This window comes from Wasmannia auropunctata, unplaced genomic scaffold (genome assembly GCF_000956235.1).
Source record: "Wasmannia auropunctata unplaced genomic scaffold, wasmannia.A_1.0 LD335987.1, whole genome shotgun sequence".
In the NCBI taxonomy this organism is placed as follows: domain Eukaryota; kingdom Metazoa; phylum Arthropoda; class Insecta; order Hymenoptera; family Formicidae; genus Wasmannia; species Wasmannia auropunctata.
Genome location: NW_012026903.1, coordinates 1,405,622 through 1,424,475, shown reverse-complemented (window position 1 = coordinate 1,424,475; position 18,854 = coordinate 1,405,622). Strand labels below are relative to the sequence as shown.

General features: G+C 49.2%; 1 protein-coding gene across 1 annotated transcript in view; it reads right to left on the bottom strand.

Moving 5' to 3' along the window:
* Nucleotides 1–11,757, bottom strand: part of LOC105454234 — a 37,674-nt gene extending 25,917 nt beyond the window's left edge. The window contains exon 1 of the mRNA XM_011696733.1: nt 10,609–11,757. Coding sequence (XP_011695035.1) covers nt 10,609–11,757 — 1,149 coding nt within the window. The remainder of the gene's footprint in view (nt 1–10,608) is intronic.
* Between the last annotated feature and the right edge of the window lie 7,097 nt (nt 11,758–18,854).

Sequence of the window (18,854 nt, the reverse complement as noted above, 5' to 3'; positions counted from 1 at the left end):
ATACCGGATACCGGGTGCGAGGAGTTTCACTCGAGAGCTCGTTTCTATTTTCCTCTCGCTCTTTCTCGCGCCGTTCTTGTCTTTCTCGCGCGCGGCATTCACTCCGGTCCCGACGATCGCCGTCCCCGGGGAGCCAGGAAAACGTGTGCCGGATGCTCTAGTGAGCCTTCGCACCGACTCGTCGACTTGAGGGGCCGGTCGCCTCGGGGAATCGAACAATCGCGCGACACCGAGGAAGAGACTTGATCACTACGACAATGATATCTGCGATATGAAAGATACAATATTTTGCGATGTAAAAATAGGAAGGTAACGCTTGAGAATCAAAGAGCTTGATCCTTCGGAAATATTTTGTAACTTCTCGATGTGCGATAGATTACCTTCTCATGATAAATATTAATTTAATTAATTTAATTAAGTTCGATACAATTGATATAATAAACAAATGGATTGTTCTATTATGTGATCTTACATAAAATAACATTCATTTAAACAGAAATATTTAAAATTTTGGAAGCATGAAGTACTAAAAGGTTAATCTCAGGATATAGAATTATCTCTGTAAAGTCAGACTACACAATCTAGTTCTGCGCGTTACGGCACCCATAATCTTTGAAGTACTTTGAGACATTTTGAGAAATTAATCTCACAGCTGAATAAGATATCCAAGATATGTAAATGATCGATTCATTTATGATAATTTATGTAATAACAACAATTAAATTCATTTTATCATATTTGTAGATTTTTTGTTATTTCATAAAGAGTATAGAATAATTATGTGAGTAATTGTAATATTATTCTATGTTATAATTAAATGTACTCATGAGCGCGCGAACGTTTTTAAAAGAGATGTGATTGTTGGTTAATCTTTTCTAATTGTGTCTAATTATTCCAACTCTCCTCTCTTTTTTTCGGATTCACGCGATAGCTTCTCAAAATCACGTCGTTCGTGAAACTCTGAAGAACAACTGGCGGTTTCGCAGAGAGAGAAAGAGAGAGAGAGAGAGAGAGAGAAGAGAGAGAGAGGTAATCTCGGTAATAGCTATCGCGAGCGATACGGCAAATTCGGAGTATCCCACTGGGAGTAGCGATCCTCATTCCTCCCCGCGGGGCTTCGCGGATGGGACCGCGAGTGCGAGTAAGTAGTTCGGGAGCTTATTTGTAGTGAAGGGGGTCGGTGCGCGGCGCGGTTGTTGGAAAGGGGTCGATACGTATCGCGATTTGCCGCGCTGCCGGGTTATCGGATGGGTATATCGGTCGGCGAGAAGGGCAGAGAAGTTATAAGGGGTAGAAGGGAGGTCGACTCCTCTGTCTCTAACCCCACCGGGCTCGACTCCTAGCCTACATCGTCCAAGCGCCTAAGCGCCTACGTCCGCATCATCGGGTGTCAGGCCGCCTACAGTAGATAAGGATCATCAAGGCGTGCTCTATCGGCCTCATCTCCGGCCACCCTAACTCTAACAATCTCTCACGCGCGCGCTTTTGGCTTCGGCCTCTCTTCTCTCGGGACATCAGCGACGGAGAAGACCGTAGAATACGGCTCCTCAGGGAAAAGCGAGCAAGAGAGAAAGAGAGTGAGCAGAGCGAGATAAAAAGAGTGAGAGAGGCGGAAAGTGAGAAGAGTAAAAGGGGGAAGGAAGAGGACGACGAGGACAGAAGACACCCGTTGGCGTTCGCGCCCGGAACGAACGAGAGGAGAAGGACGGAGGGTTCTCTCCGCGTCGCACGTCGTTGCACAGACGAACCGAGGGACACGGAGTCTATTTTTGTCGGGTGGCTGCGGCGGTGGCGGGACAAAAAGCCTGCGGCTTCCACCCCGGACCTCGCGTCTCTCTTTCTCCTCTAATCTCTCCCTCCCCTCTCTTTCTCTCTCTTGCCTTTTCTCTCCCAGCCGCTTTTCCCCGCATTTCCCTCTCCGTCCCACGCTTTCGTTCGTCCCGGCTCCACCGTCTTCTTTTCTTTCCTTTCGCCACGGCGGTCTCTCTCTCTCTCTCTCGCCCTTTTTTTCTCTTCCCGCTACGCCTCTTTTTATGCCACCGCACAACCCCGGTTCGTCCCTGTCTCGCGCCCGGCTTCCCTCTTTATCCGACACGCGCAATCACTCCCCATCTCTTTTTCTCCCTTTCTCCACCGTTCCTTCCTCCGCTTCTCCTGCTCCCGAACTCAACCACCTCTGTCGCTTTTTCACCGATGTGTTCCCCGTCTCTCTTTCTCCTCGGTGTACAAACCGATCGCGCACGCGAGCGAGCGAACGAGAAGATCAGAAACGAGGGAGAAAAAGAGAGGAAGAGAGAGGGAGAATCCGAATACCGTATACACGAGCGAGCGAAAACGCACCGCGGGAGAGCCGGCCGGCGTGAGAGAAAGAGAGGAGGAAAGAGACCAGAGAGGAGGGATGTACCGGCGAAGAGCGATGGGATACGCCGCGGGCGGAAAGAGGAAGAGGAAGGAGAGAAGCGGTGGATGTTAAAGCGCGGACGTGCGAGCGGGACGCCGGCGAACGGGTGGAACGTGAGATAAAGCGTGATAGAGAGGCGGAAAGAGAGCAAGATAGATGCTCGGCAGAGAGAGAGAGAGAGAGAGAGAGGTGGAAGGAAAGAGAGAAAAAGACAGAATGCAACGGGCGGAGGCAAGCAGGTTGGGGAAAAAGGCCGAGGCTCCCTCGGCGGCCCGCTACTAATTGCCGCCGGCCGCGGTTACGTGCCGCGCGTTATAGCCGCCGCGGAGTGCGCGAGGGGGGCCGGGGCCGGCTGGGACCCCAGAACTCAGCCGCCCAGAACGCTCAGCCGGCCCCCCGAGTTCTCGGCGCGGCATGGCGTGTGCGTATACGCGCTCTCGATCCGCGCGTTTTCGTTCCGCGTAACCGGCGCATGAACAGCGGCCGGTATGTCGACCGGTATGCAAGCCATCGGCAGAATCCCGTCGCAACGACGAAATCCGTCCCGCTACCGGAGACATTCCGGGCCGCAGCGTCTATAACGGCGATGCGTGCGCCGCCGCCGCTGCCGATGGGAACGCGTCGAAATGAAACGAGGCGGAAATTTAGCGGATAGATCCGACGCGAATCCAACTGGTGCACAGTACGGGATCGATGCTACATAATATTAAAAGTTACCTACGTAGTCGCATTTTGCTGTCTTTTTCTAATATATATATAACATAACACTCGGAGAATTCCATGCATTGTCGATGTATATTATCTCTTAACATTCTCCGTTGTAGAAAAATACATGCCAAATCTCAATTTTGTCATGAACTCGTCATCAAACGATTTCAGGTGTAATTCTATATAAATTATGACTTTAATGCACGAAATACTGCTATAAAACAAGATGACTTCGGAATAATATTTTATAACACGAAGCGAAAATGTCATCTTCCAGATGTCCGTTAATTTTTCAAGCGGAGGATATGCATTCCTAGCGGTATTCCGGGGATGAACGAGAAACTCTGCTTCTGTTAGTTCATTTACACCGTAAGCGTACCGAGTTAAGGCCCGGAAATCCAGGTTGCAGCGTCGTATTTCACGCTACCGTGGCTGCTCCGCCGCATCCACACCGCTCGTCCTATCCGTGTACCCGGTACAACGAGTTTGTTTCAATGCCCGGCGAATTTCGCGTCGTTCCGCTTTCTTCGCGGATTGTTCCGCGACGAAACAATCCATCCCCCGGACTCGCACTCCTCTCGATCGCCTTCGAAGTACGGCGGGTCGCCGCTGTTAGCCCTTTTACGACCCTACGTTTTAATCTCTTTAAAAAGAAAAATAAAGCTTATTTTCTCCAATACTTTACTAAATCTAATCTCCGATAAATCTAATTAACAAATGAGAGTTAAAACGTTTTCCCATTTGCCGGTTAAATATTTGTTCTTAAAGAAATTATAAGATTTACATTTTAACGCGATCAAAAATTCCTCCGGCTAAATACCCGGAGTGTAGACTTCCTAAATAGATTATTTGAAACTTGGCTTTGTGAAAATTACGCTGCAGAATTCGAATTCAATCGAAAGGGTGCTTCAGATAAATCGAGAGACGAATGTACGCATTACATAACAATGTGGCAAATCGGCGGCTCTCAATTCTAGCTGGCCGAATACGCGCGTTCGGAGTAACGAAGGGGTTAATCTCGCGGCATTAGCACGAGTACACGAACGAAGAGCGTACACTTTGGTTATCGATACGGAGATAACGGCGATAACAATCTTTACCCAACATTACCGTCGAGATAAAGCTGTAGACATGGCCTCTCCATGAATCGCATTCTCTCTCTCTCTCTCTCTTTCTCTCTCTCTCTCTCTCTCTCTCTCTCTCTCTCTCTCTCTCTCTCATTTTATAAATAAAATTTTGCTTGCGCAATGGCTCGAGTTCCGCCGTACCGCGAAGAACATCGCGCGCGTGTGAGTGTATGAAATACGGCGCAACGGTAATCTAACTTCATTAGACTCATTTGCATCTCCGGGCTTTAGGGAGAATCATATACCGAGAATTAGGATATCGTTTTAATAATAAAAAGCGCGCGTCGAAAAATACAGTTTCAGTAATTACACAAAAAGTATCTCACCAGTTTGATTTTTGTAACATATTAAAGTCTGTCGTCAATCTTTCAAACGTGATATTTGAAGTTTTCATATTTACAACATACTGAGTGCAAAAATTTATTTTTTAAAAAACTTGCTTCATTTATTTGATAATGAAGCTCTCCTTTGCAAAGAGAAGATCTTTATGCGTGTATGTACGTATGTATTGTATATAAAAGTAAGGTAATTTTAAAAAGTTCTGCCTTTCAGGAATCGAGCACGGGTACCGTCCGGACCGGCGCACCCGCTAAAAATAAAGATTCCCGCACGAAGCTCCCGCGATCGTCGTCGTCGTCGTCGTCGTTGTCGTTCGGAACCCTCCGTTCGTCCCTCACGGAGACCTCACGCGTTTCTCTTTAGTGCGTGACTCAGCGGGGCCGAGACACGGCGTATACGCCTCGAAGCCACCCTCGTTGTAGCCTCCTTCCCCCCTCACCCTCTCCTCCGGTCTCTCTTCGCGCCGCGCCGCTCGTTCTTCCCATCGGATCCCGTCCGCCGCTGGTGCCCGAATGCAACCAGGCGGCGAATCCTGGCGCTCTCTCGACACACCAACACAACACACGTACACGCGGCACATGGCACAGGCGCGCACGTACGCGAGAGCGCGCGCACGTACTTTCATTATCGGGGCAGGGGCGGTGATAATAATCAAGCGCCGCTGGGCTGCGCTAAGGGCTGTCGAAGGGCGCGTACCGCAGGATCCCATGTGGAGAATATATCAGCATCGAGTATCATTACGAAAAGCGACTAGAGCGGATGTTCTTCCCGTTTTCCTTTTTCTTCGTTTCGGCATCGATAATCGAGGAATGCGTGGGCGTTTATGCGACATTCATATTTAAAATCTGCGATCTCGAAAGTCGCAAGTTTATGGATTGCAACATTTAGATTGTACATTTTTTAAAAAACTTTTGTTTCATAAGAAGTATCGCGATTGAGATCGGCGAGAAGTAACGAAACCGAATGAGATAATACGGTAAAAATGAATTTCATTGATAGGGATCAAGTAAATTTCCTAGTCCCGGAAGTTTTCCGATAACGATTCTTCCTCTATAAAACATCACGTCGCCGTCCCGGCGGTAGGTTGCCGATCGATTGCAATTTATTTACGCGGCAGCCTCGTCAACGGTGGCCTATTCGCAACCGAAATCGTCGCGAGCGGAGAAAAAGAGATGAAGCGAAAAACGCGGAGTGCAGGAACGGGGGACCATTAGCGAAGAATTCGCAGCGATCGCCAAAAATGCAGAGAGAGCCTCGTCGGATCTCGTCGTTTTACTCGTTCCGCCTTGCTACTCTCCTCCCGGTCGAGGAGGTCAACTGTTTTATTGGCTAAGGGTCGCGGCGCACGCCCTCGAAGCCACGGTTTCGGTTAACCGAGCCAAACCCCCGAAATCGGAGCGACGAATTATCGCCTTGGTTAACCTTCGCGCGCGCAGACCGTCTTTTTCCTTTATATCCGTCGTCGCCACCTCGCCCGCCGGATGTCCCAGTTCCCTTGCCCCGTTGATTAAAAACTGCTCGCCGAGCGCTCGCAATTTTCCCCGAGAAATACCGTTGTCAGCAGTATCATACGTTTGGCGTTTAGCGGCGAACGTGGTTGCTTGATTATTGTGTTCATGCGGAGAATGCTATCTTTTGTATCAGAGAAAAGATAAGCAGAGAGAGAGAGAGAGAGAGAGAGAGAAAAAGAGAAAGTGAATGAGATTCAATAACATGTCACGACAGCCTTATGTCCAGCTCATACATTGGACATAAAATATACAACTTGTATTAATATATTAATGAATTTATATAATGTATCGATATTCTTAACTATAATTTCTTTTAAGTTAAATAAAAATTGTTTTTAATATCAGCGACATGGTATATCCGCGAACATTTTTTTCATACCTAGCCTGTGTCGTAATGTCTACGAAGGATATGGACGTGTGATTGTCGCATTTTTCACATTTTTCTAAAATATCAACTCACCGTACGCACATTACGTGTGCCTGATCGCTACAAGCCAACCTAATAACACTGCAATTCGAGTAGCGCAAGAAGAAAAAGGTTTCCGCCGCCGCACGCACGAGAACGACAGACGGATGGAGCGCTTACGCACGTGTGCTCGCACACACATGCACGTACGCCCATACACACGGGCTCCGACTACGCGCCGCCGGCGGGCCCGTGCTTGTACGGGACCTTTAGCGGCTCGCAAGCCGCAGTCGGGACGATCAATGACAACCTCTCTCTCTCTCTCTCCCTACGCTATGCGTCCTCGTCAGGTTCAACCGTAGGCATGGTTAGTCCGCTTTCTATCTCCGTCTCTCTCACGCTTTCTCTAGGCTTCGTAACTGCGAGAGAGAGAGAGAGAGAGAGAATGACGGGGAAGCGACGTAGCGAGACGAGGAGAGAGAGGAGCGCTCCCTCTCAATCAAGATAGACGCGCGAGAGGCTTAGCACCGGGAGAGGAGGCGAACACGAGCGCGGTGGTGGCGGCGTTTCTCTCCATGAGGGGAGCAAGCGAGAACGTCTCGAAGCCACAGCCGACGGAGCCCGACGAGAGGGGAGACTTATACCGCTTCGGGTCTCTCGGAGTCGGAGTCTCGTAGTCGGCGAGCGGGGGCGAGGGTGCGGGAGGGAAAGGAAGGGTGGCCGGTGTAGAGACTGTGGTGCGAGAGAGACACGAGGAAGGCACGGAACCACGTAGCGAGACGAGGAAGAGAGGTGAGCGCAAGCGACCGGTAGACGGTACACGGAGCGGGACGAAACAGCGAGAAAGGATATAGAGAGAGAAAGAGAAAGAGAGAGAGCGAGCGAGAGGGGAGACGAACGCGGAACAGGAGGAAGCGAGGCAGGACGGACGGGAGGAAGAGCCGCGGCCTGTCTGTGCCTCTGCTTCGGAAAGTGACTAATGACTAGCCGGCCAGACCTACTCTCCTGCCACCCTCGAGGCGAGCGGGCGAGTAAGAGGGACCGAGTGGAGCAGAAGAGGAGGTAGGGCTCTTCTCTCCCGTGAGAGTTATCGCGGTGGCGAACCTTTCCTCTCCGCCGTTGTTATCTCGTGGCCCTCGACGACGGTCAACCGTGAAAAATGAGTGTCGCGAGCGGGTGATATTTTGCGGGACGCCGTGGCGAAGAACGGAAATGGGGCGAGAGAGCAAGAGAGAGAGAGAGAGAGAGAGAAGAAAGAAGGATAGGAAATCTCGGAGGCACGCAAAATCCCGTGGATGCTGCCGCCGCCGCCGCCGCTGTGGCGGGATGGACGGGGGAGGATGGATCCTCTCTTCGCTCCGACCACCCGGAACTGTGAATCCCGATCGATGGCGGACCGAGAGCGGGCGGTCGGGCGAGCGAGCGGCAGAGCGGCGGAATTCTAAGCGCGCCCGCCGCGCTCTTCCTTTTCCGTGAGAAAGAGTACCGCTTCGGCGCCCGGAATCCCACGCCACCGCGACGCGCGCGCGTCAAAACCACGCAAACGGCAAACCATAAGGTGTAACTAATAGAGCTGCAATTTTAGAAGGGACGAGGAGAAAGGATACCTCTGGCACAGTTACTTCCCTTTCCCGTTTAATGCGTATTTGCGGATTTTCTTCGCGAAAAAAAAATTGCTATACCTATACGCATTTTCTTGCAAAATATCGTTGCACAAGGTAAAAGTAAACGAGAGAGTCAGACCTTTAGCTTAGCAATTGATCGTAATTTCCATATCACGTAATTTCAAAATCTACCACCGTAGCGGCAAATGCTCGACGAACAGTCGAGCGAATTTTGACTCTATCTTACGACGAATGAAATTCGCCGATTCGGCGATTTATCGACGTGGAAGCATCGAATGAAATAAGGCTGTACTCTCTCGCTCGGTGAATTGGAGGAACTTGAGGTGCGGTATCTGATTTTTGTGGAGATTGGTGGTCGCGTTACGTGACGTACGCTACGTTAGACAGTACCGTGAAAGCGTCCGCCTCTCTCGCGATAGAGTGAAATGTAATTGAGCGAGGGGGGAAAAAGTGTACGCTGCGAGAGAGCGTCTTGCCGTTCTACACCTCTCACAGATATTACGAATGATAACGGCATCGTAGCACTGATAGAGGAAGCGATAGTGACGGGAGAGCGAGCGATCGCGACTATAAGCAGTTCTCAACGATATTCGGGGATATATATATATATATTTTTTTTTATACTTATCGAAAAGCGCTATAAGAAATTGCCGCGTATAAACTGTCAGGATGAAATTATAGCTGCCGTGAGTTAAGTTCGGGTTTCATTAAATTAAATAAACGCTTCTGAAAGTGTCAATTCTGTCAAACTGATCTATCAATCAGATTTTATCCGCCGAAAATATAAATCAATTTTACAGATTAGATTACATTTCCGTTTATCGAGGTTATCCGTAACCTCATGACCAGTTTAATCAAGACATTCCGGCGCGAGTAAATCGCAGGATATTCCCGGAATATTCAGCGCAGACTCGATAGGGTGTGCACGATGACGCGGTGCTGTGTAATAGCGAATTCGGTTGGATGCGGTAGTGCGCACTGGCGCACGTTAAAGGCCGTCGTACACAAATCGACGTAAAGGCCACGGGTACCGTAAGCGAGAGTCGAATCACGAGAGAGGCTCGGTACAATCTGTCGCATTGTTTGGGAGATTAATATGCTCGGCGTTTCGTCAATCAAGGTGTTTATATCGGCGCTTTTAAATCCAGATAATATTATAGCGTATACGACAGACTTTAATGCAGTAGAAAGAGAGAGAAAGAGCGAGAAAGAGATGCGCCTAGTGCATCCAATCGAATTCGCCGTGAGTAATTTAGCACGTTATCGGACGGCCTTAAAGTAGCGTATCAGACGTGGTACGAGGAAGCTCGAGGGCGAGGCGAGAGAAAGAGAAATAAAGAGAGAAAGAGAGAGGAGAGGGAGGAGGGGCGTACTCTCGTGGGTTTCGTTTTGCCGAATTCCGCGGCGAGAAGACGCGGATAGAAAATCGCGGAAGTGTTACCGACCGAAGAGGCGAACGGCGCGGCGCCGTGGCAAACGGTTCCTCTCTCCTTTTCTCTCTTCCTCTCTTTCTTTCACTCTGGGGGCTTGGCAAAGCTCCGGAAACTGGATCGAAGCGCCGTTGCACCGACGGAGAACGTCGACGGACGAGGTGGCGGCGGCGGCGGCAGCGGCGACGGCGGCGGCGGCGGCAGCGAGTCGGCGTTGGCCACCGGCCGCACCGCTGTGCACGCGCGTATATACATAATTAGACGCAATTAAGCGTCCGCCTTATCTGCACACGCCGAGATCATTCTCTCTATTTTTTTTCTCTCTCTCTCTCTCTTTCTCTCTTATTCCTCGAGCGTGCCGCGCCCGAGATCTCTCGCGGTTTTTCCAACTCGTCCGTAGAGATAAATCCTACCGACCAATAAACCCCGCGTTTCAGTGGGCCGCCGCGGTAAGTTCGCCGCGCGGTGGGTTGCCGCATGCAAAACGACCAATCCGCATGGCTAGAAGCTCGAAAGTCAATTTTCCAGGAATAAGGATAAGAAAGTAGAATTTACGGGCTGAATATAGGACAGTTTCGCGCGGCGACGTTATTACCATTCCTCCGCGTATGGTTAGCGCGTATAGTAAAATTATTGTGACCTTCCCTGATCGTCTTCTTTCAAAATATTCGCTTGGGAAGTGTAAGAAATACCGAAAGGACGTTTGATGCATTAATATGTAAATCTGGGCCACCGGTGCGGACGCTACGGTTGGAAGTGAAAACTTGAAAGGCATGAAAAATCTATTTAATTTCATCCAAATCCCTGCATTTCACGCTGAATAAGCTCGACAAAAGCAAAAGGTTCCATCGCGACGCATTCCGACGTGGAGTTTATCGGTCGCGCTTCGTTTATCGGTTAAATCCGCGTCGACTTCCTCCGATCGGTGAGAGAGATTATATCTCGATGCCTCCCGCAAATGCTCACTAACTTAATCCCTTCGGCCGCTCGTGGGCTCTACCTGAGGGACGTGTCTCCCGCGCTTAACGGGAAGGCAGGCTAATCCGCTTGGACGTACTCACCTTGTTGTGCGGCAGCTGCGTGGGCACGTAGAGCGGCGGATCCAGACCCGGGCTCGTGACGGCGTGACGTCCGATAATCCTGTCGGCCGCTTTCGCGTCGTAGCCTTCCGGCTGGCCGATGTGGAAACCCTTGCTCTTGACCCAGAAGCGGAACTTGCTGTTCTCGGCGCTGTTCACTTCCTCGCCCCGTAAAGTCCTCAAGATACGCGCGTACTTTTTGATGGTGATCGTCTTGGTCTTGGCGAGATCACCGTACGTCTTGATCACCCACGGCTGATAAGTGTTGAACATGGCGTCGTTTTGAAACTTTCTCGGCGACGCGGCGGCCCCGTCGACGCCCTTCGGGCCCGCCTGCCCCTTTTGCACGCCATACGCGCCGCCATTCATATTCGGCGACGACATCGCCGAGTACGACATTGCTATTCCGCTCTTCGTGTCTACCGCGCCGCTCGCCGCGTATCCGCCGTTTAACGAGTTCGCGGCGCCGGAAGCGGCCAAGGAACCACCGGTCATGTTGGAGATGTCGAGGTACGAAACGGACGAGCTCTTGCCGAGGTTCGTAGCGTTGCCGACGAAGGTCGCCATGGAGGTCGACATGTAGGGCGGAATCGGCGTAGGTGGCATGCCGAGACTTCCGGCGCACAGGCCGGCCGTTTGTCCACCCGTCAAGCCCAGCCCGGTCACGGAAGCGTACGACGGCACGTCCGACATGTTCGACGTGGTCGGCCAGCTAGTCGAGAGCACGGAGCCGTTCGATATATCGCTCGTCGAGGAGGCAGCGGCCGTGCTGGCAGCCGTCGAAGTGGACGACGATTTCGTCTGAGTAGCCGATCTCGAGACGGAAGTTCCGCGACTCTTCGAGATCTGACTGTCGGTCGAGATACTTGCGCTCGTCGAGATGGAGGTTGCCGAGGAAGTGGGACAGCTCTTCCCTCCGCTCGTCGAAGTCCCGCGAGATTTCTTCGTCGGCGGCTCGTCCCGAGTGCCGCCGTTCATCGAGTTCAAATTGCCATGGGACGGACTGTTGTTGTTCTCGCTCCTCGAGCGCTTGCTCGACGACGCGCCCGTGGACAGCGATTGGCTTGAGGGTGTCGGCGAGCTGTTCACCGGTGCTCTGCGACGCAGACCCATCGTCGTCGCGCTAGCCATATCGTGCGTGATTTACGTGTCGCAACCGGGCTTCCGTTCACCGTTATCCTGCGACCGGCACATCGACACTGACCAGCACACTTCGAGCACAGGATCACACAAGATCACACTACAAAGATCATCCACGTAATCACTCGTAATACCGCGGCGTTCGTACGCGAAGATCTGAGATTCAGATAAGTCCACTCCGCGGCGGCGACGGTCTTGCACACGAGTATATCGCCTCGGTGTCCTCCTTCGGGACGACGACGGCAAAGGTGATGCTGCGTCCCTGGAAACAAAAGAGGGACGAAAATGTGACGAGGAAAATTAGCTATGCGCAATTAAGCGGCGGAAACGTTTAAGCGCGCGAGGGGCGCCGCTAATGGACTACCGAGTGGAGACTATCGTCAGTGGGAGAGGTAGATTATAGCTGCTCGGGGATATAATACGCGGCAGAAATTCACTCGGGAAATTGACTCCCGTTGCCTACCACCTTCTGTCTGATAATAGACGCGCGGCGTGGCGTCTCTCGCGCGGCGCGAAACTCTCGCTGTGAAAACCCTTCCGTTTTAAGCGAGCCGATCACTTCCGTCTCCCTCGAGCTTCGTATATCGGAGAATCGTAAACCCGTTAACGCCCAGCAAACTCGATCGTTTATTTTGAAAGCAACGTAAACGAGAAGTTTCGCTGGAATAAGTAGAGTCGGTTTGCATTTTTAATCATTTAAATCTATTGCGTTTCGAAATTCCGCTACAGTTTTCAAATAAACAATTCACATATTTTTGTTAATTTTCAAGAATACAATTGAAGGATTTGCTACAATAGACTAATCCACAACGTAGCCGATTATGTGACATTGGTACAAATGGATGTACTTTTCCATTACTTTAACTTTAGAGTTCATTTTCTCTGTTTTTGTTTCACAAAAACATGGATTAGCTCACTGTTGCAATAAGCCCTTCAACTGAGATTGTTATCATAAACAATGCGAAAAAGATGAACCTTTCTCTGAGAGGAAAGACTAATTATTCTCGCATGTGCACATCATACGCCTAAGGTAGAAGCCTTCTTTGTGGATATCACGTTTCAACTCTAACCGCATATGAAGAAACGGGGACTTTTCGCAAGAGCTGCATTAAGGATAAGTCAACGACGCCAGCACAATTAGCCAGCAGTTTACACGACGTACTAAACACGGTGGAAAACCGGTTAGCCGCCGCGACCTTCCTTTCGCGCGTGGGTCATTTTTGCGCCCCGCGTATATCTGCACATGACCGATATCGGGACTAAAATATAGTATATACCCACCACGTGTCATTGAAAAAGAAAAAAAAACACGATGCAGGGATCGAACGGTTATTGCTCTCAACCTCCCGCAGCGAGAGCTGCGGTGGATGGGGGCCGGGAAATAATGAGATATAACGACCGAAAAATGAAGCCACCCCTTCGCACGGGTTCTCTCCCCCTCCCCCTCCTCCGTCCCACGAGATACGCATCGGGCACCCTTCGATGTCACGCCCTCCGACGAACGTTTTATCTCTCCCGCTGTTCTATCGAGACAAAACTGTCGACAATTCGTCTGTGTTCGTGTGCCGAGTGTAAATTTGTGTAGCGAGGCGGGATGTGTCGTCCGAGACCGCAAGTCGTATCGAAGTTCATGTACATACTGTGGATAAACGCGGTCGAGCGGTACAATCCGCAATCCGCGGCGCGTACCTAAGAGCAGGGAGCTAATTCAATAAGCTCGATCGGACTGTCCGTCCACCTTGGGCAGTTCGCTAACGGCCCGAGGGCGACACTTAAAGCCCCCATGGGTCGCAGAATATCAGGATAATCCTTGAAATACCGGGCCAACGAGTCGTTCCACCGTGGCCGAAGGATATCAAAATGAAATCTCGCGGAGATCGGAAACGGCCAATTCTGTCGGCGCGACTTTGGGACTTCGCTAACGCGCAAATTGTTGAAAATCGTAGAAGACTTGAATCCGGATGAATTGCTTCGATGAGATTTTGAGACAGCGGGGGAAACAAAATAGAGAATCGTATCTTACACCTTGTATGTATAAAAACAGTAACTTATAAAATAATAACTTGCGAAATAATCAATATTTTAACTGATTAATAAAATCAATTTTAATTTATAAGAGAGAGACTATACAAAATTGTTTAAAATAAACATAAATAAAATTTGTTTAAAAAAACGATTAATATATTTCTTACATTTTTATTACAAAAACATCAGTTTAAAATATATCGTTATAAAAGTCCATATCCATATAAAACTAATATAAAATAATAAGCCGTTTATCGTGCCCATGATAGAGGCTAGATATTCTAATGTCAATGCTACAGACCGAAAATATATTCCTAAATACTCCAGCTTGATATGCCTCGGCAGGAGAGTCACGCGATGAACTGGCATTGGGACAGATTTCTTATTTTCGCGATTATCGCCCTCGGGAATGTCAATCAGCGAGCGGACTGGTCGACCGACCGACCGACTGGGTTCCCGAGTAAAATGGCAAACCTCTGCGGTTTACGCCAGACAATCGAGAAACAAGCCCGCTGGCGGAAACTAATTCAATGAGGCCGATCGAAGCGTCTAGCGCGGTGGCTGGCATAATGGCCGGGGCCGCGATGTACGCGATTTCCTTCAATTGACAGTGAGCCAGAGAGGGGGGAGGGAGGAGGAGTTATAGAGAGAGTGAAGTGGAAGGTAGGATACGGTGTCGAAAAGTCACGGTGATATCATCGCCAGATAACCGACGTTGCCCTGTCGCGGAGATACGATCGCGCGAAACGTGCGAAAAGGTTTATTTCGAGAGCCGCGATCCCGGAGCGCCTTAATTAACGGCTCGATTAAGCACCTATTAACTACCGCGGTCGCATTTAATCCACGTTGCCGGACCGCGAGCTCGCAGATGGAATAAATGGGGAGACACCAAAGCGGACAAAGTAGCACTGTGGAATATTTGTGCTTTTTACTTTTAGAAAACTGCTCTCTCTCTCTCTCTCTCTCTCTCTCTCTCTCTCTCTCTCTCTCTCAAACTACGAAAATAATTTCGTAAATAGTGATGTGATATTTAACGGAATCGGAAAAAATAATGTTAAACTCGCGCGCACAAAATAAGAAAGTATCGGTAGAAATATTAATTTGAAAAAACAATCATCAGAATGTTCCCATTCTCCATGAAATCGAAAACTTATAATTGCATCACAGAAATCTTCATAATTACTAAAATCGAGACATCACATGCAAGCTCGTTTAGTATTAAGTCTTTGTGAGTGACTGTAGGATCTTGAACGGTCTTCTCTCGGCGGAACGCAAAATTTTAACGTGTCAAGAGAGAGAGAGAGAGAGAAACTTAATAAGCGTCTAAAGCACGAAGTCGCAAATTAAGTTACCTCGTCGCGCTCCGATTTCGTTGAACATAGTAGTAGTGCGCAAACGCTCGCTCCGTCGGACGGCGCGGAAACCCGACGAGGTGAAAAAACTGTGAGAGCCTGGCATTGCGCGGAGTGCATGGGTGACCCGATTAGGTTAGCGGCGGACTGCGCTTAGATAACTCGCGACGAACAATCGGGAGACAAACCCGACAAAGTCGAGCGGGTGCTCCCGGAGACGGGGAGGGGTAGGGGCGGGGGAGGGGGAAAGGAAGGGGAGCAAATTCAATAAGACCGATCGAACCGTCCCCGTCCGGCACGGTAGCCGGCGGTATAATGGCCTCGGCGCGCGCGATATATCCGCGCGCTCCTTTAGGTGGCAGAAACGGGGCCCCGGGACGGCGATATGTCTCGGCTTAGAGCCGCACACAAGTCACGTAGTGGCATGGGACCACCACCGAGTATTATAGCGCGTCCCCTGCCGTCCCCGCCGATCCCTCTCTCCCTTCTGCCCCCCTTTACCGCGTCGCTCTGTCTCTCTTCTTCTCTCGCCACACACATCGTCCTCGCCTGCTCGCTCTCTGTGTCTCTCCTTCCTTCTCTCTCGCTCTCCCCTTCGTGTACATATTACTCGGCGTATAATGTGGGTGCCACTCGTACACCGAGCGCGGCCGGGTGTCACGCTACGTGCTTCCTGCCCGTAGGCCATAGTGCGACAAAAGGCCTTATGTCCGCCCGCTCGTGGGACACTCGTGATCGCAATGTGTAATCAAGCTCGCATGGCCACTGTATTACCACGTACGCCCACCCGTTGTACGCGTGCATACGCGGCAGTTTCGGTTATCCGTTTCCCGCGCAGGACACCACCGTCCTCCCGCGCCTCACCTCCTTCTCCACCCCTATGTCCTTGTCCCACCCGCCGATCGGTTTCGTAACGACGATGTGTCGCGGCCACTGATCGGCGAATTCGCGGCCGTTATTTCAACCGGAGAGAGAGAGAGAGAGAGAGAACCGAATGTCCCTTTTTTTTCTTTATTATCGCAAGCAAAGGTATATTCTGAAATAAGTTCGTCAAACTTCGAACGAAATTCGAACGATCGGGAATTTGATGAAACATGATTCTTTGTCTGCCGCAGAATTCTATATGCCATAAAAGTTTTTAAGATAATTTTTTTCTGTTTAAAGCAAGTGTTAAAAATGGTTTGCTTCTAGCAAGATACGTGTCACATCCTCATTTCATGACTCAAATATAGATGTATTTTATGGAGTTGCTTCCAATTGTTTGCTACATGTCATAACAGCAAATTAATTTATCAAATTACGTTGGATGTTGTCCATACTTATATCAGAAAATAATGATGTTCACGTTTCTGAGTCTAACAGATATTTGTATAAAAATCTAGCGCAGACTAAAGATATTTATAATTCAAAGAAAAGTTTCGCTTTATATCATAATTATAAATTTCCTATATCTTCAATCTATAATCATATGATCTTTATTTCTCTTGAAATGCATAAAATGCACCATTTCCGCAATCTGATGATCTATATTAGGAATATCATACGCGTATTAAGAGAGAAAGCGTTTATTCTATCTAATTTTGACGTAGCGAGCAATACCGAGAAACACGTCTGTACCTCGCACGTCTGTATGTCAAATGTCACTCGTGGCAAAAGATTCAGCGAAAAAAAGAACATCGTTTTTCTCTCGTTAAAAACAGAGACTGCTCAAATTAGAACACGCAACTGCCTCCTGAAAAAAAATGTTATCAGCTGATAAAACTAAAAAAGACGAAAATATTTGCTACTCGGAAAGATCCTCGCGATTGTTATTTGACCAAGCTGACCAGTTAAGGTTCTGAGTTTAATTACAAAACGAGTTATTTATTCTGCAGTATTGAAATTTACAAATGAGAGAGAATTCGTCAATTGCCGAGCTCTCGCAAAACGTGATTTCGAGCTACGAGCGAAAACTCGATCGCGAATATTTTAGGAGTACGTCAATCCTGACTTCGCACAAGCCGACAGACAGAGCCGAAGAAGGAGTCGAAGCGATGATAGGCGAGGCAATTTACGATCAATATAGACACGTGTTTTCGTCGCGCGGCCAGTTTTTACGTAGAAACTTCAAATGAACGTTCGTGAGGCAGGATTATAATGCACGCGTATGATTAACGCGAGGGGTATCACAGTTCCGCGAAATAGCACGACCTATGGCTAAATGTCGCCTGCTATAGATGTACGTAATCGCGCGGAGGCTTACGAAAAATCCTTTCGTAAACGCGACGAGTGACTTTTATTTTCAAGTGTCGAAGGATCAACGTAACAGGATCACGAGATGCAAGCAAATCTGCGCAAGTATCCCGGTCTTGTTGCGATCTCGTTCACCGTAAGAGCTATGTGAGAAGCTATATCCGTCCTTAACTACTTTTATCGATCATCCATCAGACTACCGCGACTACCGTGAGATAGTTTGATTAGTTGCTTTACATCCGATCGGGTCATTGCCTAAGGATTATAGACAAGGGGTAATGTATCCTCGCGACTATATAAGTACAGCGTATAAGTTCTTTGCCTTTGGTAGAATGTAATTTCTCCGATCTTGCGATTTCGAATCTAATCATTTTTCCAATAAACGAGTTTTGCAATTAAAAAAAAATAAATCCGCGAGAAATCTCTTAAACGTTCCGATTTTTTTTTTTAATGCTTCCGTCGAATGTATGTTGCGTAGAATCTATCATTAATGAGAGTTTATCGTTTAAAGCGGTTCCATCGCAAGAAGTGACGTTCCATCTAACGCACAGAAGCGTCGAACAATGGTACAGCGAAATGCCGCGCATTAACAAACTCTTTAGAAAAGAGCGTATATGTGGGATCAGGATGAAACTATCGCCGATAATGACACGTTACAGAGGCAACGAGTGTGCTTCGGATTTTCAATCCAACCCTCGCCCTCCCTCCCCACCCCTCTCCCCGTGTGTGTGCGTGTTTTCCACACCGTCCGCCTACGTCGAATTAAATCGCCGGTGAAAAGAACCACGTTAAACGCGCAACGATCGCGTGCGATCGAAAGGGCGGCATTCTCATAACACTTCGAAAACCGATAACGAGGACTTTTCTCGGCATTTCACGACGAGGTAATGCGCTTAGACGCGACAAACAACGCTCGGCCAAGCGATCTCGACATTATTATTCTCAAAACGGGACGATTCTCTCTTCTCTCTCCGCCAGATCGAATCGCATCTGGCAACTGATACAAAAAAAAAAGAAAAATTAATCGTTAGAAAAACCACCCGCGAGAAAGAATCGTCCGAATATATCCACCGTGAAACTGGCGCGCCATTCGCGAAACGGCGGCCCGTTAGATCCCGTCGGAGAAACCGTCGAACGCTCTCCTCGCTCGAGTCCCGGAGTGGCAGTAAGTTGAATTCCCAAACGGGCGGGTGTGGCGACCGGCCCGCAACGGGCACCGGAACGGACGAGCGCCGCTGTCTCTCCTCCGTTTCCCTCCTCGACGTGAGGACTGTCTACTTCTCTCCGTTTCAAGAAGGAGAAAGAGAGAAGGAGAGAGAGACAAGGAAAACGGAACGAAACATATATCCACTCGGAAAATAATAGGGATTTCCTTTTCTCGATCCACGTCGTTCGCGCCTATCGATCGACTATCGTCGAGAAGCGTCGACCTTTTCCCAGTTCACAAAGGAATATTTGGGTGCAATCTAGCTGTATAAG